The 25554-nt window shown below is 40.5% G+C and overlaps 1 protein-coding gene across 5 annotated transcripts in view; it reads left to right on the top strand.

The window, feature by feature from the left end:
- Positions 1-21291: 21291 nt before the first annotated feature.
- The window catches only part of LOC308098652 (uncharacterized protein), a 40279-nt gene continuing 36016 nt past the window's right edge, over positions 21292-25554 (top strand). For all 5 annotated transcript variants that reach the window (XM_080447060.1, XM_080447059.1, XM_080447057.1 and 2 more), the window contains exons 1-2: positions 21292-21373; positions 25141-25194. In XM_080447060.1, coding sequence (XP_080303186.1) covers positions 21364-21373; positions 25141-25194 — 64 coding nt within the window. In that variant the 5' untranslated portion in view covers positions 21292-21363. The remainder of the gene's footprint in view (positions 21374-25140; positions 25195-25554) is intronic.

Below are 25554 nucleotides of genomic sequence, written 5' to 3'. Positions count from 1 at the left end.
TTACCTTACATTATTGGCACTTCTGTGATGCTCGCGGAACTCGGCTTCGCCTCGTTCCTGACCGCATCACAGGCGTGCCAATAATGACGGTAAAGCACACCCTCTCGTGTAATATTGCTTAATTGTTCACTATATTACTTTTGAAGGTTGATTACAGATGATGGACTTTTGCCTATTTCTTTTTAAAGATATAACAAACTTATATTTATTTTTGTCATAACGTTTTTTTTTTTTTTTAGATTATCCTATGATCATTATTTAGTTGAAGACACTGTTCTGAGAGGTATAGTGTACACACTGCAAAAATAAATGAAAATGTTTAATAAGCATAAAGGCTACAAATGATGTACTATTTCAATTCACACATTTTACCATCATATTTATATTGAAACGTATTTAAATTAATGGTATAGTGTGTTTTGCACTGGTAATCCACTGTAGGCCTAATACTGTCTTTTTTTTATTAGAGCTTGGATTTGATATTCTGATCTAGTCAGATATCAGAATGATATTCCTTAAAGGTTTTAATGGTTCTTATATTTTGAAAAAAAAATATGTAATTTTGGTCTTCATCAAATTCAATCATACATGCAGTATCTCATACATATTATTGTAGTGGTTCTTTAAGTGGGGTCCAGGGACCCTCTGGGTTCTTGAGGAGGTTACAAATGGACCCTTACAGGTCTGTAACTCTCAGAGTTATGGTGGTCTTTGAAATTAAAACAAGTTTGAGAACCACCGGTATTGTAATTGTATAGCAAGTTCACATACCAGTTCTGACAGTGTGATAAATCTGGTTCCAGAAAGCCAAATGTGATGGAACTGATTCCAGTTCCTCAACGTTGGATCTGGTTCCTCTGGTTCCAGATCCGAAATCCAAATCTGATCCGCTCTGAATCAGACAGGGATTAACCGCTTTGTACATGTGGGCCCAACGGTCCAATACCAGTGTTTGGCAAGTTACTCAGGAAGATTAATTTAGTAACTTAAGTAACTTATCACTCCTTTAAAAGCAACAATATCACATTGCTTGTCAAGAGTATCTAGTTACATTACAAGTAATATGACTTTATTACTCAAACCTCCCTGTCGTAATTGTCTCCGCCAGGCCGAAAGGCATGGCGAGAGAGTGTGTTTTGCACCCTGTCCGTCCGTCCGTGTGTCCGTGTGTCCGTGTGTCACGGCGAAACTGTGCACACACACTCCCTGGATGCCAATTCAGAGCCTCTGCCCTCTGTGACGTTTTTTTCAAACATCACATAATTGTCTCCGCCAGGCCGAAGGCGTGGCAGAGACTGTTTTGCACCCTGTCCGTCCATCTGTCCGTGCGTGTGTCCGTCTGTCCGTGACCAGCTAATCTCCGGCACCGTTGGGCTGATTGCAGCAAAACTGTGCACGCACACTCCCTGGATGCCAGAGCAGAACCTCTGCCCTGAAATGTTCAGATCGGCCTGTTATAGCGCCACCAGGAGGCCGATTTGTGCAAAACCCACTTTTTTTTATATTACTCCTACAGATTGTATCCTAACATCACGCAAATCAGTACACAGTATCTCTATAGTCATGTGATCAACACGGATCTGTCGATTTTCCATATTCCATCCTGATTGGCTAAGGTTGGCTTCCAAAGTTTGCAGGATCCGTTTTGAACAAAATGCCCCAAATCAGGAACCCAGCTTGCGATTTCCTTGAAATTTCACACGGAAGAAATGCCACAAATCAGCCTCATGGTAGCGCTATAACAGGCCGATTTGCGTTTTTAACTATACAGTAACTGCACCGACCTGGCGGAGACTCGTGCTCCGACTCCGAGGAGCACTTTTTCTAGTTACGTCATAAGTTTGGGAGAGGGCACATGCAAAATAAAGAACAGATCTACAAGCTAACAATGTGTCACACCGCAATGTGTTGATAGCTTGTATTGGCTATTTTCAATTTGTAGATCTGGTAATATGTTTGTACTTTTACTGAAGAAAATGTCACTTTGAGTAACTTATAGTAGTAAATCAGTTACTTGGATTTAATAACTGTAATATTATTAAAGTTTGGGACATTGTAATAAGTTACAGATTCATATCGCTTGTCAATCTGTAATGGATTTGGATTGTGTCTATTATTGTAACCTCGGCTACATTGAAAATGAGGGCTTGCCCCTCAACGGTAGCATACTCCGAGTTTAAATAAAGTCCAGTCCACACCAATGCAACTCCTTGCAACATGCAACTACTTGCAACCATCTTCCCCAATGGCAGTTGCAAGGAGTTGCGACTATAGTTGCATTGGTGGCACCCGATCTACTATGAATCACCCCATTCAATGGAAAGGAATTACATCCATGGAAGGAGGACATTTGGATGTAATTCCTTTCCATTGAATGGGGTGATTCATAGTAGATCGGATGCTGGTGCGGTCTGACCTTTTAGGTGATGATGAGAATGTTTGACAACCACTGTCATTCCCTAATTGGAGGAACTCCAAGACCCTTCTTCCTGTAACTGTTGTTTAGATACAGCGTCTTCACAGAAGTGCGTGAGCTGACTGACTGTCTGCACATGAGCTGCATTTCTCCTCTCTGGACCTTTACAGTTGTCATTTGTTCTGTTGGAAAACACAGCCAAGGTAAGAACAACAACCGCTCATGTAAAACTGTGGCTAACTGTGTGGCTAATCCTTATACAGTAAGTGTACACAAATCTAAATACTGAGTCTAAATACAGACAGCAGGGTTGTGTGTGTAGTGGAAAAAAAGTTAAAGTTAAACTTGTCTGTCTTGTTTATTATTTTAAATAAAACTATGAAGTCAACCACCCTGCTGTTTGCACTAAAGTCTGTTTCGTCCAGAGGTGGAAGAAGTTCTCATGTTCTTACTTAAGTAAAAGTAGCAATACCACAATACAGAAATACTCAGTAACACGTAAAATGCCTGTATTCAAAACGTGTACTCATGTCAATGACTAAAAGTACACAAGTGTAGACATAGAAATATATTTACAAAACCAACGTAAGTAAAACAAATATACAGTATATATAATTGTAATCTACACAGAGCTTGCAGATCTTATACTTTGAATAATAAATCATTTTTATATTTTTTTAACATACATCCTCTCTTCTGGGGGTCCTTGACATGAAAACCTTTGAGAACCACTGATTTAAGTATCAACACGCATATCAACACCATTACTGACGCATTCTGGGAAACATGCCAAGTTTACATGAGTGTAGTGGAAAAGGAACCCGCTACCATACGCTTTCCTGTATGGAGGAAGTTTATTTCTGGAGGGCACTTCAGTAGCAAGGTTAAACAGAGGAAATATATTACTGGCATTTATTTTAGGTTTGTTCTATTTCACGAAAAGCAAAACTTTTTTTGCCACCCACTTTTTTCCCCTGATATAGTGCCTCTGAACTCCTGCATGGCCAGTATTTCTCCATTTATAGAATGAAATGAAATGAATTAACGTTATCAACATTTTGGACTTTTTTTGAGAGACAGCGAGATCCCAAAACGGCGTTGGCGGCCGCCACGCCTCCGCCGCGCATCTGGCACGACCGCCGCGCGTCTGGCACGAGCGCCGAGCCTCTGCCTCTCCGCCACAGACCGTCAGTTCTCCGCCGCACCCGCCGCGGCGGAGACGCCACCGTCACGGCGGAACCTGCCACTGACAGCCACTGACCGCCACGGACCCGCCACAACCCGTCACTGAGCGCCACTGACAGCCACAACCGCCACTGACCGCCGCCCGCCACAAGCGCCGCCTCCCGCCACGAGTGCCGCCTCCCGCCACGAGCGCCGCCTCCCGCCACGAACGCCAAGCCTGCCGCCACGAACCGTCACTGACAGCCACTTTCCGCCACTGACCGCCACTTTCCGCCCCGACCCGCCACTCTCAGTGGCGGTCCGCCACTCTCAGTGGCGGTCCGCCACTGACAGCCACTCCTCCGCCATGACCGTGGCATATTTTGCGCATTGAGACAGAGGAGCAGTTGAGATTTCATTCGGCCAGATCTTTCTCAATTTTACTTGAATTCTTATAATTTTTATGTTTATATGATCTGTCAAGTTTATATTTTCCGGTCTATCAGTCATGAAATGATTATATATTTTTTTATAATTTATTATAATGTAAAACGATATCAAGCCGGAGTTTTCCGTGCGTAATTACGCACGTGGTCTGCTCTCCCCCCCCCCTCTACACCGATAACTCTTTGCCAAAAATAGCCGATCTCCAAGCTCACACTCCGCGCATATAGTAAATAAGATGGTTATTATTATTCATATTATTATTATAATGACAAACAGTGAATGTCTGACGGACAGAAAGCCTTCTCGAATGATGCCCCGTTGAAATTATATCAAAACGAAATCAAAGTGAGTGTGCTCCAACGGCCTGGGTCTGTCTGTCCATGTCTGTCTGTCTGTCTGTCTGTCTGTCTGTCTGTCTATATCTGTCAAGCTCCTTGCCAAAAATAGCCTATCTACAAGCTCACAACGCCTCGCTGCGAGTGACCTTGTAGATCGGCTATTTTTGGTGTGAGTGAGTGTGCTCTAACGGGGGAACACCCTTCCACTTCGAAACACCTCCACATCGACGCACCCCCACTTCGACGCACCTGGGGTCCGACCCACCGGGGGTCCGACACATCGCTAGTCCGACCCGAAATGGATATTTCACCCCCCCACTCCGAAAGTGATTTTTCAAGTCTCTGCATATAAACTCATGCGTAAAATCGTGCGTAATATGCAGCTGTGATGCTCAGATTGACAAGCTCTACAGCTGCTCTACAGCAGATCTACAAGCTCATCGAATATTAATATTTTATTATTATTATTATTATTATTATTATTACAGCAGATCTACAACCTCATCAAATATTAATATTTTATTATTATTATTATTATTATTATTATTATTATTATTATTATTATTATTATTATTACAGCAGATCTACAAGCTCATCGAATATTAATATATTATTATTATTATTATTATTATTATTATTCAATATGTAATATTTATTATGTATTATGTATTATGTATGTATTATTTATTATTATTTGGTCCCTGAGTCCTGATGAGAATATAGACGAATCCACACGCCTATATTTATTTTATTATAATGTCAATACAAATATGTATTCTATAAATATTAATATACTAACATTTCCTGAATGAATGAACTTGGTGAAGTGTCTTGTATAGGGTCGGGGTGACATGTTGCTATAGTTGCTATTAATTACCCCAACCAACATCGAAGCACCTGTGTGCATTAATCCTTCATTAATGTCTGTCTGTCTGTCTGTCAAAAGTCCGCGCAGCGGCCGTAACACACACACACACACACACACACACACACACACACACACACACACACACACACACACACACACACACACACACACACACACACACACACACACACACACACACACACACACACACACAATAATAATTAAATGAATAATACATTGTATTAAAACCCCCGAATCTATCTATCTATCTATCTATCTATCTATCTATCTATCTATCTATCTATCTATCTATCTATCTATCTATCTATCTATCTATCTATCTATCTATCTATCTATCTATCTATGTAAAATAGCCGATCTAAGTTGTGAGCTTTTAGATCGGCTACTTTTGGCTAAACTTCTCCTCACAAAAGGGATGCTAATGTTCAAGTGGTTATAAAGTAAAAAACAATCATATCACACAAAGATTTGGCAGACCGCTGTAGTAACTCTGAGGACCCCCCTGTGTGTGTGTGTGTGTGTGTGTGTGTGTGTGTGTGTGTGTGTGTGTGTGTGTGTGTGTGTGTGTGTGTGTGTGTGTGTGTGTGTGTGTGTGTGTGTGTGTGTGTGTGTGTGTGTGTGTGTGTGTGTGTGTGTGTGTGTGTGTGTGTGTGTACGCACGGACCACGTCGGCCGTGTGTCCATCCAACCACCACCCCCCCCAGCTCCCGAGGCTATCCGCGAGCCCCCCTCCCCCCTTCCCCGCTCCTCCGGGTGTCACTCATTGTAAAATATAGGCCTACTTAAAGTTTCAAACATAAAAGTAATATAATATTTGAAAATAGCACATCTAAGCTCCTATTGTAAGCTTGTACATCGGCTACTTTTTTTTATAGCCTATAAAATATGTCTCAAGGTTCATGTAATAATTTATATCTGCAAAGTGTAGGATTATTATTATTAATATTCTTTGCATATTCCAATACAAACCAATGCTTCAGTGCATGCGCTCCAGCGGTACGCCCACAGCCTGCGGGTGTCTGTCTGTCTGTCTGTTTGTTTGTTTGTCTGTCTGTCTGTCTGTCTGTCTGTCTGTCTGTTCACGCCGCGACCGTAACACACACACACCCCACACACACACACACACACACACACACACACACACACACACACACACACACACACACACACACACACACACACACACACACACACACACACACACACACACACACACACACACACACACTTACACGCACGCACGCAAGCACAGTTAACCCCGAGACTATGTTCCCCCCAAGGTGAATAAATAATAATTTAAGAAATAAAAAATGATATTAAAACCCCTAAATCTATCTATATATCTATCTATCTACCTAAAATATGTAATATAAGCTCACAACGTAAATCGGCTATTTTTGGCTAAACTTCTCCTCAGAAAAGGGATGCTAGTGTTCAAGTGGTTAAGGTAAAAATAAAAAAAAAGTGCATTTGGCATGTGCGTAAATATGAATCTGGCAGCTAGGGGATAGGGATACATTAATTGACGTTCATTATATACCATATAGATATAGGTGTTTTAAGAAAATGTATTATTTCTTGAATTATTATTTATTCACCTGGGGGGGTGGGGGCCTGTGGCAATAAAGCCTGGGTTAACTGCGTGCGTGCGTGCGTGCGTGTGTGTTACAGCCGCAGACTTTTGATAGGCAGACAGACAGACAGGCAGACAGACAGACAGACAGACAGACAGACAGGCAGGCAGACAGACAGACAGACAGGCAGGCAGGCAGGCAGGCAGGCAGGCAGGCTGTGCGCACTGCTGGAGCGCACTCAAGCATTAGTTGGAATTGGACTATGCAACGAATAATAATATAATAATAATCCTACACTTTGCAGATTATTATATAACCACTTCAGCCATATTTTATACATAGGATATAAGAAAAATAGCAGATCTACAAGCTCACAATGGGAGCTTAGATGCGCTATTTTCAAACATTGTATTACTTTCATGGGGCGGGGTGGAGGGGGGAAGGGGGGGGGGTCGCGGATTGCTTCGGGACCAGTGGCGTTCCCAGGAATTACATTTAAGGCAGGCGAGATCCCCCCCCCCGGGGGAAAACGGAAAAACGTTAATAAAAACAATATGCAAGTATATTCAATGTATGTATTTTTATTCTAAAAAAAGGGCAGCATAACAGAAAAGGCGAACATGATGACCTGCACAAATTATTATATTTGGTAATGAATGGCTAAAGCTGCTCTCAGAGCCCCTTTTATGCCAGGTGAGTACAGGTGATGGCCCAGACCCCCCACACATGGCATTCCTGGCACCCCATGAAAACAAAGGCATACATTTGCATCATAGACGAGGGTCGCTCTACTGACTACGGTAATGATTGGCTGCCTGCCCGCGTGAATGGACGAGGAGGCGGGGGGCTAATGGCTCGACGGCCACTATTTTAATAAAAGGAGGATTAATGAAGGATTAATGCACACAGGTGCTTCGATGTTGGTTGGGGTAATTAATGACTATAGCAACATGTCATCCCGACCCTACGAGACACTTTACCAAGTTCATTCATTCATGAAATATTAGTATATTAATATTTAGAGAATACATATTTGTATTGACATTATAATAAAATAAATATAGGCGTGTGGATTCGTCTATATTCTCATCAGGACTCAGGGACCAAATAATAATAAATAATACATACATAATACATAATACATAATAAATATTACATATTGAATAATAATAATAATAATAATAATAATAATATATTAATATTCGATGAGCTTGTAGATCTGCTGTAATAATAATAATAATAATAATAATAATAATAATAATAATAATAATAATAATAATAATAAAATATTAATATTTGATGAGGTTGTAGATCTGCTGTAATAATAATAATAATAATAATAATAATAAAATATTAATATTCGATGAGCTTGTAGATCTGCTGTAGAGCAGCTGTAGAGCTTGTCAATCTGAGCATCACAGCTGCATATTACGCACGATTTTACACATGAGTTTATATGCAGAGACTTGAAAAATCACTTTCGGAGTGGGGGGGTGAAATATCCATTTCGGGTCGGACTAGCGATGTGTCGGACCCCCGGTGGGTCGGACCCCAGGTGCGTCGAAGTGGGGGTGCGTCGATGTGGAGGTGTTTCGAAGTGGAAGGGTGTTCCCCGTTAGAGCACACTCACTCACACCAAAAATAGCCGATCTACAAGGTCACTCGCAGCGAGGCGTTGTGAGCTTGTAGATAGGCTATTTTTGGCAAGGAGCTTGACAGATATAGACAGACAGACAGACAGACAGACAGACAGACAGACAGACAGACAGACAGACAGACAGACCCAGGCCGTTGGAGCACACTCACTTTGATTTCGTTTTGATATAATTTCAACGGGGCATCATTCGAGAAGGCTTTCTGTCCGTCAGACATTCACTGTTTGTCATTATAATAATAATATGAATAATAATAACCATCTTATTTACTATATGCGCGGAGTGTGAGCTTGGAGATCGGCTATTTTTGGCAAAGAGTTATCGGTGTAGAGGGGGGGGGGGGGAGAGCAGACCACGTGCGTAATTACGCACGGAAAACTCCGGCTTGATATCGTTTTACATTATAATAAATTATAAAAAAATATATAATCATTTCATGACTGATAGACCGGAAAATATAAACTTGACAGATCATATAAACATAAAAATTATAAGAATTCAAGTAAAATTGAGAAAGATCTGGCCGAATGAAATCTCAACTGCTCCTCTGTCTCAATGCGCAAAATATGCCACGGTCATGGCGGAGGAGTGGCTGTCAGTGGCGGACCGCCACTGAGTGGCGGACCGCCACTGAGAGTGGCGGGTCGGGGCGGAAAGTGGCGGTCAGTGGCGGAAAGTGGCTGTCAGTGACGGTTCGTGGCGGCAGGCTTGGCGTTCGTGGCGGGAGGCGGCGCTCGTGGCGGGAGGCGGCACTCGTGGCGGGAGGCGGCGCTTGTGGCGGGCGGCGGTCAGTGGCGGTTGTGGCTGTCAGTGGCGCTCAGTGACGGGTTGTGGCGGGTCCGTGGCGGTCAGTGGCTGTCAGTGGCAGGTTCCGCCGTGACGGTGGCGTCTCCGCCGCGGCGGGTGCGGCGGAGAACTGACGGTCTGTGGCGGAGAGGCAGAGGCTCGGCGCTTGTGGCTGAGGCTCGGCACTCGTGCCAGACGCGCGGCGGTCGTGCCAGATGCGCGGCGGAGGCGTGGCGGCCGCCAACGCCGTTTTGGGATTTCGCCCCTCCTGCTTTTTTTTTCAGTTGGTGAAGTGAATAAAAAATCCACTGAACTGAGCGATCTGTCTGGATTCTAGACTAATATCCATGACAGGAATATAACTTCATGAGGAAAACAGTTGATAGCGCTAATTCATTTCATACTATTCCAGAAATGGAGACACACTGGCCGAAGTAAACCAGGATAAAAAATATATATATATTCACTTTCTTCAAAAAATAAATAAAATAAAAATCCACTGAACAGAGCGAATCAGTTTGGATTCCAGGCTAGAATATCATCGGTTTGATCAGTATTACTACTAATTTAAAAAAAAATCTATATTCAAGTATTAATATTTCACAATATAATATTTGACAGCCTTTTATGATATTGTCATTAATAGCTAAAACTAAAGTTTTTTTTTTTTCATCGTTCACTGATATATTAAGGGAGTGTGTGCGATGTTGCTGTCTAATCCTTGTGGCCCGTTCATGTGGCCTAGTCTGGTGTAAACTCCATGAATTGAGTACTTGGGGATCTCATTTGAAACAAGCCATTGCAGCTTTTATGAGCGATCCATTTTAGCTGACTTTGTATTGTAAACTATACTTCCATGTGCTTTTTCTCTTTTTCTGCTTCAAATCTTCTAAATAAAGTATTCAATCAATCAATCAATCAAAATAAAACCTCTTGAACATTGTGTCGAATCTCACTTTTCAAGTGTTTGCACTGCAGGGTATTTTCTGACGGACCAAATTGCGGTCAGAAAGGATCGTTTTATTTAGAAAAGAGAGAACAAATAGGTGTCTTTCTACACTGCTGAAAGAACAGATCTACAACTACAAGCTAACAATGCATCACATCACAACCCATTTTTAACAATTTGTCATCATGATACTGACATGATACTGCTCTGCCACAGACTATATAACCAGTCCTTTTTTTTTATCAGTTTAAATATATTTAAAGTAGCACAAGCCTACAACCATAAAATGCTGTTTAAATCTGCCAAAAATGTATTATTAAAGTTTCTAACTGGTGATTGCATTTATTTTGCTTTAAAATGTCTTTAACTTTGGAGAGTTAAAGATATTTTAAACTTTAAAATATCTGTAACAATGTAAAGATTACAGCCCACTCAATGTACCAATTGAAATATCTATAAGGGGCCAAAATAACACGATACAATTCATTTTTCCACCTACCACCTACCTCAAAATGACTTGATTTCATTCTTCAGGGTTGTATTTGAAAAATTATAGTCCACCCAACATACCAGTTGTAATACCTGGTTGGGGTAAGGATTAGAAGTTAAGAAACTGCAGGAATGGATGTAAATAAAATACATTTCTTTACTTTAAGTACAACAATAAATAAAAATGCATTTCTTTGGTGTGTGGTGGTTTGGTCTCCGAATGGGTGTATAAAGGTTTGCAGCACTCCAATGTTTTCTGAAAAGTTGGCAGCCCTCTCTTGGCGCCCCTTCTCTCGTGTTAGGCAATAGGCGGCCTGTGGGCCAGAACTGGCGCCCCAGAGATGATATCTGGATGATATCCGGCAAATGATTAAGTAAATAGTTTACAATATGCGACAGTCTTACAAGCTAGTAGTGATACTCAAAGTGGGGTCTGGGGACCCCCAGGGGTCGTTGAAGGGCTTCAAGGGGGTCCCCAGCGAAATTACTGATAGTTTGGAAGTAAATTTGACCCTAAAACGTCTGTACTACAAGAGTGCAAAAATGGACACTCTTGTAGTTACAGAGTGTACAAATGTGTCTTGAGCTCCTACTATGAGAGAGCTTATTTATCTCTGTTCGAAAGGGAGTCTCTCTGTCTCCAAAGTCCAGATGTTCTTTTTGAACGTTTTAATGAACTAAATATCCCCTTTGTATGGTGTGTACACCCACACCCACACACGCTATACGGTTGGCTGCACCCCATGACTGACACAGCCCCGGCAACCCAGTCTGGCGGGGATGAGGAGCTTACTTTTCTAGTTTTGGCATGTTTGGCATTTTTTATTTAATTATTTTTCTATTTTCGCACTGTCATATGCTTTTGGATAAAATAGGATATTAATGTATAATGATGACAATGATACTTAATGATAAAAAAAGATGCCCTACTAACGACAATTAAAATGGTGTTATTGTACCACATAACTCTGTAAACCAGTGACTCATGCATCCTCTCATAGTATTCTCAGTTAGGATTGGTGTATAATACTATAAAGGTCTTTTTGTCTTGTCTTGACTTGATTTAATTACCTCTTATCCCTTCACTCCCACACTATAGGCTACTGGATACATTCCTGTGTGCCGGGCTTGTAGATCAGCAAAAAAAAAAAAACATTCAAATCTACAAGCTCACAACACGTCGCAAAGCAACATATTGTGAGCTTGTAGATCTGCTGTTTTTGAACAATTAAAAAAAAACTGTACATTTTATACATTATTTTTTTACACAAATCTTCTCTTCTCAGGTTCCCTGTCTGGAAAATTGCTGGAATGCTCCCTGCTTATATTTGTTCCATGCTGACACAGAACAATGTCCAGTGATGTTTTAATGCTCAAGGTTCCTCATGTTCAGACAGAGCTGGGCAAGGCTTTCTCTGTCAGGGGCCAAACTTATTGGAATGAGCTTCTTGAAAAGTCTTTAAAGGAGTAGTTCACCCAAAAAATTACTTATTTTCCATCAATTACACACCCCATAAAGCCTTGAATTCATAGATTTTTGTTTTGTTTTTGTTGCATTCCTAAGCCAATACTTTGATGACCGGGTCATTGGTCAATATGAGAGTCATCAAATTATTGGCTTAGGAATGCAACAAAACCACAAACAATCTCCACAAACTCATTTTTTGGGTGAACTACTCCTTTAAAAATCAGCTCCTTGCCATCATTTTGGTCAGTTCAGAGGAATGGTCCTTATTGCGCCAGTTTTAATTAATTTAGTTGAGTTGTTTTAGGTACTATTTAAGTTATTTTATTTTGTAATTTTACTCACATTCCTTGTTAATCTATAATGGATTTGGACTGTGTCTATTATTGTAACCTCGGCTACATTGAAAATGAGGGCTTGCCCCTCAACTGTACGCCGAGTTTAAAAAAAGGTGATGATGATAAGAAAGAACCACTGTATGAATCACTCTCTCATTGGAGGAAATCCAAGACCCTTCTTTCTGTAAGTGTTGTTTAGATACAGTGTTGAGTTATTCCATGCCTCCGACACCTGTGATATTATTACAATTATATTTACGTGTGTATTTACTGCTTATTTAGGATTATACCAGTGTGGTAGGCCGACATATAAAGGCATGGGTAAAATACATACATATATGAAGGTTAATACTGCCTGTTTGGAGTCATTAACTGAGGCATGCTCTAAGGTCTCATTCTCAGAGTGTTGGTAGGTCGTAAATTCCTTACCATTCCCTTATCTCAAAGAGGAGAGAGAGAGAGGCTCAAATGACATGCCTGATGCCTATGTTATGGGGGATGAGAGCTAGTCGAAGCGTGATATTTGAGGAGAAATACATGATATCCGGGGGGAGGCGACATCCTCTATGGGTCTTTGTGAGGAACTTTGAGGGAGAGTTCAGTCTCTTGGAGTCCCTCAACAGATCAGTAGTAAGTAGAAAAGAACTTGATACACGAAGATTAATAGTCATATATGCTGATATGTTTAAGATTCATGTCGGTAATATTGTCATTATTGTTTCTGTGTTTCAATCTTTCTGTAGGTTTAAAACCTGACTGACCTGACTGCCTGACCTGGTTAGATCTTGTTAGTAGAATGTGAGCCTACTGGCATGATCGTAGTTAAATGACACCCAGTCAGCATGAGCTGACTGGGTGTCTGCACATGAGCTGCATTTCTCCTCTCTGGACCTTTACAGTTGTCATTTATTCTGCTGGAAAACACAGCCAAGGTAAGAATAACAACCGCTAATGTAAAATGTGTGTGGCTAATCCTTAAAAGGGGAAAAAAAAAGGATTTCTGTGAGTGTAAATACAGACAGCAGGGTTGTGTGTGTTGCAGTGAAAAAAGTGAAAGTAAAACTCGGCTGTCTTGTTTTATAGTTTTAAAGAAAACTATAATGTCCTCCATCCTGCTGTTTGCACTAAAGTCTATTTCGTGCAGAGGTGGACAAATTAAGTACTCAGAGATTTTTACTTAAGTAAAAGTAGCAATACCATAGTACATAAATACTTACAAAAACTCAAAACTTTCACTCATGTCAATGAGTAAAAGTAGACCTACATAGGACTAAGTATTGACATAAAAATGTATTTACATTGCACCAAAGTAAGTAAAAAAATATATAATTGTAAAATAATTGTTTTTTCAAAAATATCTGATCTACAAGCTCGCAACATGTTGCATCGTGACACGTTGTGAGCATGTAGATCGGCAAATGGACAAAGTGTAAAATAGGCTATGTTTCGTAATAATGATCTACAAAGTTATCTTCACTTCGTGCCACGATGCACGCTTGTACATCTGCAATTTTTCAATGGCCAACGTATACAGTAAATGGATAGTGTGGTTAAAATGATTGTAATGCTGTACAGTATTAACACATTGTTTTACATGTGACAGTGAATTGTGGCTTTGTATGAGTCCATACACTTGTAGCACCAATGTAAAATATGTGTTCTTCCTTTCTCAAGGTCATGGATAACATGGCGGACAACTACTCTACTACAGATTATGACTATACCAATCCTCCTGAGATTACTTGGAATGTGGAGGAGACCATCGATCCAAATCAAGCGATCAAATCAAATGATCAACTGACCAAGTTGTTCAGACTCCTAAACGTGTCGGCGTACTCTTTCGCTCTACTCGGGCTGCCGCTCAACCTGGCTGTGATCGTGGCCCTTTTCAAATACAAGCCGAAACTGGCCCGATGGACACAGATCCTCGGCTTAGCGATCACACATCTCATCCGCTGCCTCTTCCTTCCCCTGTCTCTGATCAGAGCTTTCAATAATTTCTCCTGGGAGTTTGGAAGCTCCATGTGCAAGCTGGGCTCCTACGTCACGTTTGTCAACATGTTCTCCACCACGCTCATCATAACCTTCTGGAATGTGCACTGGTGTGTCCCTAAGAGATGCCTCCCCGATGTGTCTGGCAGTACGGTCCTTCTCAGCTGGTTCCTGGGAGCTGTTTTAGCCGTGCCTTCCTTACTGTCCAGGGAGCTGCAGAAAAACTACGGGACGATTGGAACCGTTTGTATCGAGAATTACGATTTCATCAAACAGAAAAGCCCATCTCCATTGGCTGTGAAGAGAATGACAGCCGTGATGGTTTCGCGCTTCTTTTTTGGACTTGCGTTTCCCATATTTATTATTTGGATAAGCCGCGTCATCAAAAGCAGTAGAAGAGAGACTACAGAGTCACTAGTTTTATGGCCTGTGACCATCAGCCATTTCATTTGCTGGGCTCCTGTATTGTTGCTCTCAGTTCTTCAAGTCACAGGCAACAATGTCTTTTCGTATGGTTTGCCAGCCTGCACAGTGTTGTCTGTGTTCAACAGCTGTATATGTCCACTCATCTGTCTCTGGAAGGGAAAGGAGGAAGCTGACAGTGTTGTGCCTGGACTGAACGTACTGTATTTCTGCTAGATGAACTAATTTTGACAAATAATAGCTCGCAGGAACAAATTGAAAAAAAAAAGAGTATAATAATTTTTTTTTGGAACTATGAAATTTGGTTAAAAAAAAATTTATGAACTATGAACTGAGCTAGTTCATTAAAAAAATTGTGAACTGAACTTTGAACTAGTTCATGTAGAACTGGAACAACACTGGAAGCTGATCAGACAGGAATATGGACTTCTTTAGTACTCTGTCTGTCTGTCTGTCTGTCTGTCATGTTAACATGCGCTGTGGTGCAGTGACAAGTAGGGGAATATCTGATTGAACTAAGGCACCTCTCAAATTTCTGCTTCGCTTAAAAATAACTCTAGGAGCATAGGCGGAGTTTCACATTAGCCCTGGGGGGGGCACAGGCTCGCATGCACGCGCCACGTGTGCCACTATTTGTGCAGGATTGGCTTGATCAATTCGGGAGCTCATGAATATTTGGTAACAGGGGTACTGATTTGTTATATTTGGCACTAGCTTTAACCTATTTTGGGCGGGAACCCCTATTTGTAACTATACCTTTCAAGACGGGAACCCCTTTTGGGGTTCCTGTTGCTATGTACAGTATACAGTATAGCAACATATATTTTTGAGCGGTGTAACCGCTCTTATAAGTGGGGTTGGGGTCGCTGTACTGTGATTGGCTGATAAGTATTCATACCCTTTGCTCAGTACTGTGTTTGGCTAGCGAGACACATGATGAAATCCATAACCTGTAGCCTACTGTGATTGGCTGATAAGTATTCAGACCCTTTGCTCAGTACTGTGATTGGCTAGCGAGACGCATGATGTCATTCATAACCTATAAATAGCACCATGCACTTAAAAAAAAAGTAGTAGAAGTGAGCTTCCATCACTGTGATATCCACCGCTCATTTCACACTGGGTGTGATTTTTTGTACGTTTTTAACACATATTTGAAGTTTTTCAGAAAACTTAGGTCAGGATTTAGAAGGCGTTTTTAGAATCGGCCTCTTTTTGCAATGCAGTATTGATACTTTTACTTAAGTAAAACATTTTAGTCACGGCGTGGCGTGACGTGACGTGACGTGACGTGACGTGACGACTGTTTGCTCTTGTTTTGGGCATGCTGTTTGATCAGACAGACCACCATGTGTTGTGCCGTTTACGCATTAACTTTAGCGTGCATTTTCTCTTCAGCTGTGGAGATGTGGTGGAGTCAGTAGGCTTACTAGGCTACCATCGTTCTAAATACTCGGGCGCGCAGTGGTTTCCACCCGAGTGCTGGCAGCAGGCACAGAGCGCAGACAGAACATGTGGCACAGAGTGGAAGCAGGGCCGGTGCGCCATAGGCAATTACAATAGTATTTTTGAAAGACTATAGGATGTAGAGTGGTTCTCAAAGTGTGGTTCCAGGGGGTCCTCAGCAAAGTTTGTTAATATGGCAAGGGTCAGGCAAAGTCAGCTTAACCCCTTTAACCCTATTTTATACTTAGGCTTCAAAAAATTGCAGACCTACAAGTGCACAACACGTCGCAATGTGACGCGTTGTGCGCATATAGATCGGCTATTTTTGCTACCTTTGTAACATAACAAGTTGGAATTTGGAGATGCAAGCTTTCTGCCTGATTTGCAACCTTGGGTTTGACTAAACCATGTGTACCTGTGGCCAGGTGAGGGCGCAGTTCTACAGGGAGACGATCTTGAGACTGGAGACAACATCACAACAATCATTTGAACTGCCTTTCTAGTTGATCCGATCCTTTAGTCCTCGTTTATTTCTGCACAGCTCCAATGGTTTCCCTTTGGGGTGTCTGATACATGATTTGTATTTATAAGTATAAACAATGAAGAAAAATGTTCTCTGTCTAAAACTTTGTTCACAGAATAAAAGACCAAGAGGTAAAACGTCTATTCCTTAAATAAAACATTAGGGTTGTAACACCAGTGCAGTAGCTTTTGCAGATGTTCCGTGTGTTGGCAAATGTTTGCCTATAATGACATGCAAAAAATAGGGACACCAATTAAGACGTTTTCATTTTCTACTTTAGATTTGTTTCTTGTCTGATTTTTCTGCGTTTATAGAGAAAACCAACACATTGTAGACTGTTAATAAAGGTTTACCGGGTGTGACTGTCCTGATGTCATCTCCAGAGTCAGAAGAACCACAAACGTCCTTCACCAACTGAAGACTCTTTAATCTGGACACAAACACACTGCAACACAGGAAAGGCCAGAATATGTATGCATTTATTTAGATGTGTGTGTCACTTTCCTGGTCTGACAATTCCAGCTGGCAGATTCGTCACCCACTGGAAGGCAAAATGTGTTTTTGAGTGTTTGATGGAATGTACACCGTTTTCTCCTCTGACTCTTTCCTGTCAATATATGTTTTAGTGTCTTTTATACAATATTCTGATTGTGGTGTTTTACACCTTATTCAATTTATCTTTTTCCTCACTTGTCATGTTAGCTGGTAATTGGGCTAGCACTTAGACACCGGAATACTGGTAAAGGTATTTAGTAACACATTTGATTCTGTGAAAAACTATTTTTTTTAAATTAAATATAGTATATCATACAATTAAATATTCAATTGTTTTATGTATCTTTTTCACAGAATCAAATGTTTTATGGTCATGGGCTACTGTAAGTAAGGCTTCATACTGTGTTTTCCAGCTCATATATGATAATAGCAGTGTTATAAAGGCATCTATTTATAGAATTTATTTAGGCGAGAATTAAAAACCTTCTATTCCAGTAAATTCAAACTTTTATTACTCAATGTCAGTTGCACTTAAGGCCTTTGCAGACAGGGTGTGATTGGTCAATCAGTTTTTACTACATGCAAAAAGACGCACGAATCTGGGTTCGATTGAAAAAAAAAAACAAGCACCGCCGCAGCCACTTGCCGCGCGGCAAATTCGGAGCCGGTGTGCATGAGGTCATAGAGAACCGTGTGTTCTTTTAAAAAATGATATTGTCCGTTTTTCCGTGCAAAAACTCGCACCCTGTCTGCAAAGGCCTTTAGAGTTGATTAATTTTACTGGGGAAAAACTTCAAATGCTCAAATCTATTTACTTTGGGTGTGCTGTGTATATAGGCATTTTTGGCAAATTATACAGATATTGATTCATTCCAAATATCATCAAAGTATTCTGCAGCACCCCTGAACTTGTGTCACGGCACCCACTTTGAGAAACCCTGGGTCAGAGCGTTATAGAGACACTGGATAAAGTCATTTGGGATCAAATACTGTAACTTAGGATCATGATCAAAGCATCAAGCCAAGACAATATTAATGCAGTGTGGCAGTGCACTGTCTGTGTACTGTGCTTACACACCAGTAAGAACCTCCATCCCAAGTGTTTCAAATCGGCCTCATGGTGGCACTACAACAGCCTGTTTCACATTTTGGCCTACAACTCTTGAACCGCAGGTCGTACAATCAAAATACCCCCCCCCCCTCCCCGGATTCTTATGATCGTGACACAACTTCACAAATTGGCCATTTGTGCCGGACGAGGTTTTCTGCCACATTTTCTTAAAAACACAGTTTTTGCTACTACTCCAACTCATTTTGTCCAAAATTCACACAAAACGGTAAATATTGCAATATGTCTAGAGTCATATGATCAAAATGTAATTTAGTCAATTCCATTCCTTTTGGCTATGACTGCCTTCCAAATGTTTCAGACCCTGTGTTAGGAAACCCTGCCAGGCACTCTTTTCTAGTTTACTTATCTGCTTGCTTACAGGGAAGTTGTGTGTTTGTGGGAGGTGACGTCACTCACCTGACAACATTCTGAACATAGCAGACACAGACACGGACACACACACAGACACGCACACGCACACGCACACACGCGCACACACACACACACACACACACACACACACACACACACACACACACACACACACACACACACACACACAAACTGACAAGCAGTCATTCAACCCTGTTAGACAGATACAGTAGAGCTCTGATATGTATTTATCATCATAAATAATTAGTGCTGTCTGAACCTCAGTGATCTCATAACTGTCTACTGTCATGATAAAAATATAGTATGAAGATAAAGCAAGAATCCACTGCATTTTATTACTCTTATACTTTTACACCAGTTGTTTTGACTTATTGACAAACTTCTCCACAACACTACGCTCCATTCTGCTTGTCCTTTGGGAAAAAAAGAAAAAAAACTGGTTATCTTTTTATCGTGTCTACCTGAATGCACTCGCCACGCCTGATCAGTGGTATAAACCAATTACAATCTCTACTGATAAGTTGTCTTTATTGACAGGTCCAGTGTCCAATCATGTGAGAGCTTCAGTATTAAAGTGTCAGTTTCTACATACTTGCGCTGGCATACTTCTCTGCAGCACAAGAACCCAGGTAAGACTTAATGTGCTTGGAATGGAAAATATGAACAGGATTTATATTAATATTCAACCTGGGTTGTGTATTGTTTACATTTTAGGGGAGTTGAGTGATGTGTAAATATGGATCAAAAGTTCAGGTTTAATCAAATTGTTTGAAATAACTTTAATCAAAATGCTTTATTATGGCATTCTAGTTCTGTCCAATAAATATTGAGACATTTTGAAAATAATTATACACATGATCTCCACCCAGGTTGTATAAGTGTGATAAATACCAGTTTTAATGATATATTATTAATGTATGTTCCATGTTAGCTGACTGTGGTTGAGGTCTGCTAATGATGCTAATGATCATTTGTTGTTGGAAGAGACTAAAACAGTCTTACTAGTTTACATGGAGAAAGAAGACATTAGTGGATTTACTGTGACTGACTAGTCAGTGTGATCATTGTGTGGCAATGTGCGTTTTGGGCTCTCTTGGGTGGCATGCCGGAGGATTGACTGCGTGACAAGAAGTTCCTATTAAATGCTGGGTTGATTGATTCAGAAACTGTGGTGTCGCTCATTCTCCGATTGTCTATAAGTAACTCCAAATCCTGCAATTACAATTATTAATGCAATTAGGGGGAGACGACTATTGCAAGTTCAACTACACCGTAATTTGCATTGTCGTTGTGTCATCACTCATCATTAAGACTACGTGTCATGGCAGCAACTAGAAGCAAGAATTTTCAGAATGTGGGAGCGACTCAAACCTACTTAGTGGCGCACAGAAATTACAGATGTACAATGTGAGGAGTTGTAGCTTGTAGATCGGCTATTCTAGTAAGAATGTTTAGATGAAACGCCAAATGTACTGTGTGTGTGTGTGTGTGTGTGTGTGTGTGTGTGTGTGTGTGTGTGTGTGTGTGTGTGTGTGTGTGTGTGTGTGTGTGTGTGTGTGTGTGTGTGTGTGTGTGTGTGTGTGTGTGGTATTGTAGGTTATTATGCCTAAATCTAATGTAGGAACAAGGAAGGAGTACTTTTTACAGTGTCTGTCTGTCTTTACATGGAGAAAGAAGACATTTCATGGATTTAATGTGACTGACTAGTTAGTTAGTTAGCAGCTAATGTGCTAATGGTGTTGTACAACCAGGACCCCCAAATTAATATGTTTATGTTTTCATGCATTACACATCACTTATTAGCTTCATTTTAAAGTAATACATCTCGTTACGTAATACTGTCTGAGCAAAAGCAATATATTACCTATTACTTTTTAGTTACTTTTAGCAAAATGCTGAAATAGAATAACTAAATATGTAGTTAAAACTATATATATATATATATATATATATATATATATATATATATATATATATATATATATAATATATATATATATATATATATATATATATATATATATATATATATATATATATATATATATATATATATAATCAATAAACAATGTCATTATATTGCTCAGAGTTGTTCTTCACATTTGCACTATATACAATAAATGCATGTTTATTTATTCAACTTAAAAAAAGAGTAAACAATTCCCATCATGTAGTCTACTGAACGGGCTCTGCCCACCCCGGGGGAGAGAGTTAGATGGGCAGATAGTAAGAATTAACATCGATTATTTGCTAGTAAATATACGCAACGTAAGTTACGTAATTGATCAGATTCAGAACAAGATTTTCCATACCGTATCAGGAGAATCTTGTGGTAGCTACTGTATAAAGACCTAAGGCTGTGACACTGCAAATGAGGTGTTCTGTGTTTCTGATGTTACAGGACTGTTGCTCTTCTGGGCATGCTGTCTGATCTGACAGACCACTCACGCCTTTCTCTTCAGTTGTGGACATGTGGTGGAGTAAGTATCTATGGGGGGTAGACGTTCTAAATGCCTGGGCGCGCAGCGCTGGTTTCCACCGACAGTGCAGGGCAGCAGGCACAGAGCACAGACACAACGGGACTCGATAGCCTATTTAATTGGCAATTAAAGGACAATCCCGTATTTTACACGACGGCTGGTAACCCTGGTCAGTAACGCGGAAGTAACTTGGTTCATCGTAATAATGTATTACTGAATTGCCACTATTTTAAAATAGGCAGTGTACACGCTCACAACGCGTGGCTTTGCGAGTTGTTGTGAGCTTGTAGATCAGCTGTTTTCTAAAGATCTTTCAACATGTTGACTTATTAGAGGTTGCACATGAACTCTGCAGCCGCACTGTGTCTCTCCAAGGCTGGTGATCATTTGGACGTGACATTGTGTGACAAAAACCCACAAAATACAGCAAAATAACACTGTTCAACGGGCTAATTAGATTGCATTGATGACATTGACCACACTAACGTTCATACAGGTTGTTGATAAAATGTTTAACATAGCCAGCTCACAGTGGTGGCTTATCCAACGGGCTTTAGGTGCTGAAGCACAGGGCACCAACCTGGGGGGGGGGCACCAAATGCTGTGGAAAAAAAAAACGGTGAAAATCGGCGAAATTTAGAAGCAGGGCTTCCCCCCCCCCCGTTGACAAAACGCTCCCGGGGGGCACCGAGCCATGGACCGCGCAGCACCCCCCGTTGACAAAACGGTCCCGGGGGGCACCGAACCGGGTCCAAGCACCGGGCACCGCGAAGGGTTAGTCCGCCCCTGCCAGTTCAGCTCGCCCTACTCTCAAGGAGCCCTGTTGTTGCTGCGTCTGCCTGTAATGGCGACAGCAAGCTCTCTGCGATGGCCTCAGGATGACACGACCAATGAGAGTGAGCGCTTTCGTTGTTGCTAAGATACGGTGTATGGCACATGGGTCTCTGCCCCATAGCTTGTGGATCTCTGTCACATGATTGGCGTAGCCTGCGTTGCCAGGTCTGCCTTTTGTATAATCGATTTTGGTCTTATTTGGGCGCGCATTTGGGCTTGTTTGCATAGACCACGGCAGCGCTTGTTTCTTTCCCGTTGACTGATGTGGCAAAGGTGCTCAGTTTGGTGAAACGAACCATCCGGAAGTAAATTGCGAGCTGGCGAAGTGATTTGCATAAGTATTGGGGCATAATGCGTTTCATATAATTGTACATCCTGCAAGTACAGTAACGGTATGGGAAGCAGGTATGCTGGGAGGCAGAATATTGAGGAATTTTTGTGAAAAGTTTGGAGTTAGTTGGGCCATGGGTCTGCTTGGATACCCTCCACATGCAATCATTTCATCTCCATGAGTTTGCTTGTCAATTATAGTGGGAGGATGATACGTCAAGACAAGTGATTGTATGAAACTGGACCCAGGTCAAACTAGAAAAGTGAGGCCAGCTACCCAGGGCTGTGTTTTGACCTGTTAAAGCGCCACCATGACACCGATTTGAAGAATTCTGGGTGGGTGGCAGATCTTCCTTGGCCTAGTTAGAATGTGCGTGCAAAGCAATTGGACGCTGCGTTCATGATTTGTGGCCTGCAAAATTTTAAGGCCAATCGGAATGGAATATGACAAATCTGACAGACACATCTTGATCACATGGCTACAGAGATGATGTGTACCAATTTGCATGAGGTTTTGACAAAATATGTAGTGGTAGTAGCAAAACAATTGTTTTGCAAAAAATGTTGGCATGTTGGCACTACAACAGGCATATTTGTGGTGGAGGCTCTTCCATGGCCTATTGGAGTGTGTGTGCAAAGATAATAAAGAGTGTTTCTGTGTCATCTGTCACTAGAGATTACAATCAGTGAACAGTGGTGGATATCACAGTGTTTGCTATGACTGGTGGATATCACAGTGTTTGCTATGACTGCCCTCTGCTGGTGTGAAGCTAGCATCACATTTGGGCTCACACATTTTTTTGTGAGCTTGATACTCCAGGTTTCATGAAAAACCTGGATAAGTAATGGAATTAGAAAACAGACTTTTTTTATTATCTGTGATACTACACTTATACTGTACTAGATTTTCAGGCTGCAGCCTTCAAATCCAGTCCTATATTAGCGCTGATCCGAGCAATGGTCATTTGAAGTGTTAAACACTGCTCTAGCACACTGTGTGTTCAATTTCGTTTTTTGATCTGACTAGCGGACGGAAGCCAGGTTTGTTGGCACAGTGATCCACCTGTCCCTTCTATTTAAGAGGCACCGTGGGTGATTCCAAAGTTGCCCTAACCCCCCCCCCCCCCCCCCAATGAGACCGCTACTCTTTGAAAACACAAGAAATCCCGGTTTTGGTTACCCTGCCATGATATAACTCCAAAAATGGACAAGACATCACAATTCAAAATACGCTCCTAATTGACTTTGTATGGTAAAACAGTCACTCTTTAAGCACATAAACAAATTCAGGGTTTGGTGATGTTCTATATTGTCTGAAACAACTTTGTTTGCGTTTGTTTATGTGCTTAAAGAGTGACTTTGATAGCTGTTTCAGTGTACAATGTAAGTCACCGAGGAGCATATTTTGAATGATCAATTTCTAATCAATGGAGCAATTATTTTTGATTTCTTGTTCACTTTTGGATCATGGCAAGGTAACTACATTTCACAACCCAAACCTCTACCAAAGTGGTCTTGCCCTTTAATAAAATGTCTCATGTTCTCCAGTGCCCACTTAATTGTAGTGCCCAGTCTTCTCAAGTGCCCACTCTGCTTTAGTCCCCATGTTTTCTCCTGAGCCCACTTTGTTTTAGTGCCCAGTAAACATGTATTTCATCTTAACAGCGCAGGCATATTTTTGTTGTTATGTGAGTGCATCTTTTTATTAATCTTTTATCTTCTATCATTCTCTCATATTCATTACTTATACCGTACATTTATTTCTAAATGCAGCATCCATCATTGCATCCTTTACAATAAAGATGAAGGGCATTACAATAAAAGACTAACTCAAAGAGAGGGCATCTCTTTGTGTTAATCATTGTAAAAGCCCTTCAGGCATTTAACCAGTTTTACTTTATTTTCAACACCAACTTTCATTGTTCTCCAGGTTCCTCGAGTTAGTTCAGATTGAGTTACTGTTTTATTTTTTTATATTATGATAATGATAATGAGCTTTATTTAGATTTCATATAGAAATGCAGCTCAAAATGCTGTATGATACAGTAATAATCAAAACAGATAAAAAACAATACAGCAAAAGTCTAAACGGATGAAAAATAATACAGCAAAAATCAAAAACAGATTAAAACAACAACATGTAGGCTATATATAATGCTTCTCACACATTAAATAGTCGTCAAATATTATGAACCTTTCAGAATATGAACTTAAGCCTCAAAACCTCTATTATAAATGTCTGTTTTTGTTTTATTAGACGTATAAAGCTTTTGAAACAAATAGCAGCAATTTGTCAGGATTTTGCAGTCACTAGAGGTTTTCTTCTTTTAATACACCTGGCACTTTACCTGTTGGACATTGAATCCTGATCTGACTAATCTGTATTTATTGTTTTATTTTGTCTTGGACTCATTTTGTTTTCTGGCTGGAATGTATTTTTTTCATGAGCACACTAAAATTGCCCTTGTTATCCAACTGTTGGATAAAGAGGGAAGCGACGGGTACTAATTTTGTTTATCACATATCCATATTTATACTTTATATATTTACAAATTTAAGACAACAAGAAAATAGCATTTGATCATTACTTTATTGTTTTACAGATCAACCATCAGCAGTAGAGAAGATGGCCAGTGAAACTTCAACTTCCATCAAAGGTGAGTTTGTGGTTTAGTGATATTGTTGTTGGTCCCAGAGTGCAGTATTGTGTGAGATCTCCATCACAATAAATAAAGGTAGCCAAGAGGGGCTGAGTGTCAGCCTGCAGAATGTGTGCAATTTAAAAACTGAATACAGTATATCACTTCAATTATGTGCAAACTTTATTAGAATAATCAAAACTATATAAATAATTAAAAGTATACTTTTTATTTGTATTCCCCTCATTCCACCTCTACAGAATCTAATTATTTTGCCAAGTCCTATCATTTTATATTATATTCAAAATCCATCATATATATATATTTTAAATGTAACTGTTTTATGTGTCGATATATCAATATAAAACATATAAAACT

Source organism: Gymnoscopelus braueri (assembly GCF_963280865.1).
Source record: "Gymnoscopelus braueri genome assembly, chromosome: 2".
NCBI lineage: Eukaryota > Metazoa > Chordata > Actinopteri > Myctophiformes > Myctophidae > Gymnoscopelus > Gymnoscopelus braueri.
This window is presented reverse-complemented; position numbering and strand designations above follow the sequence as displayed.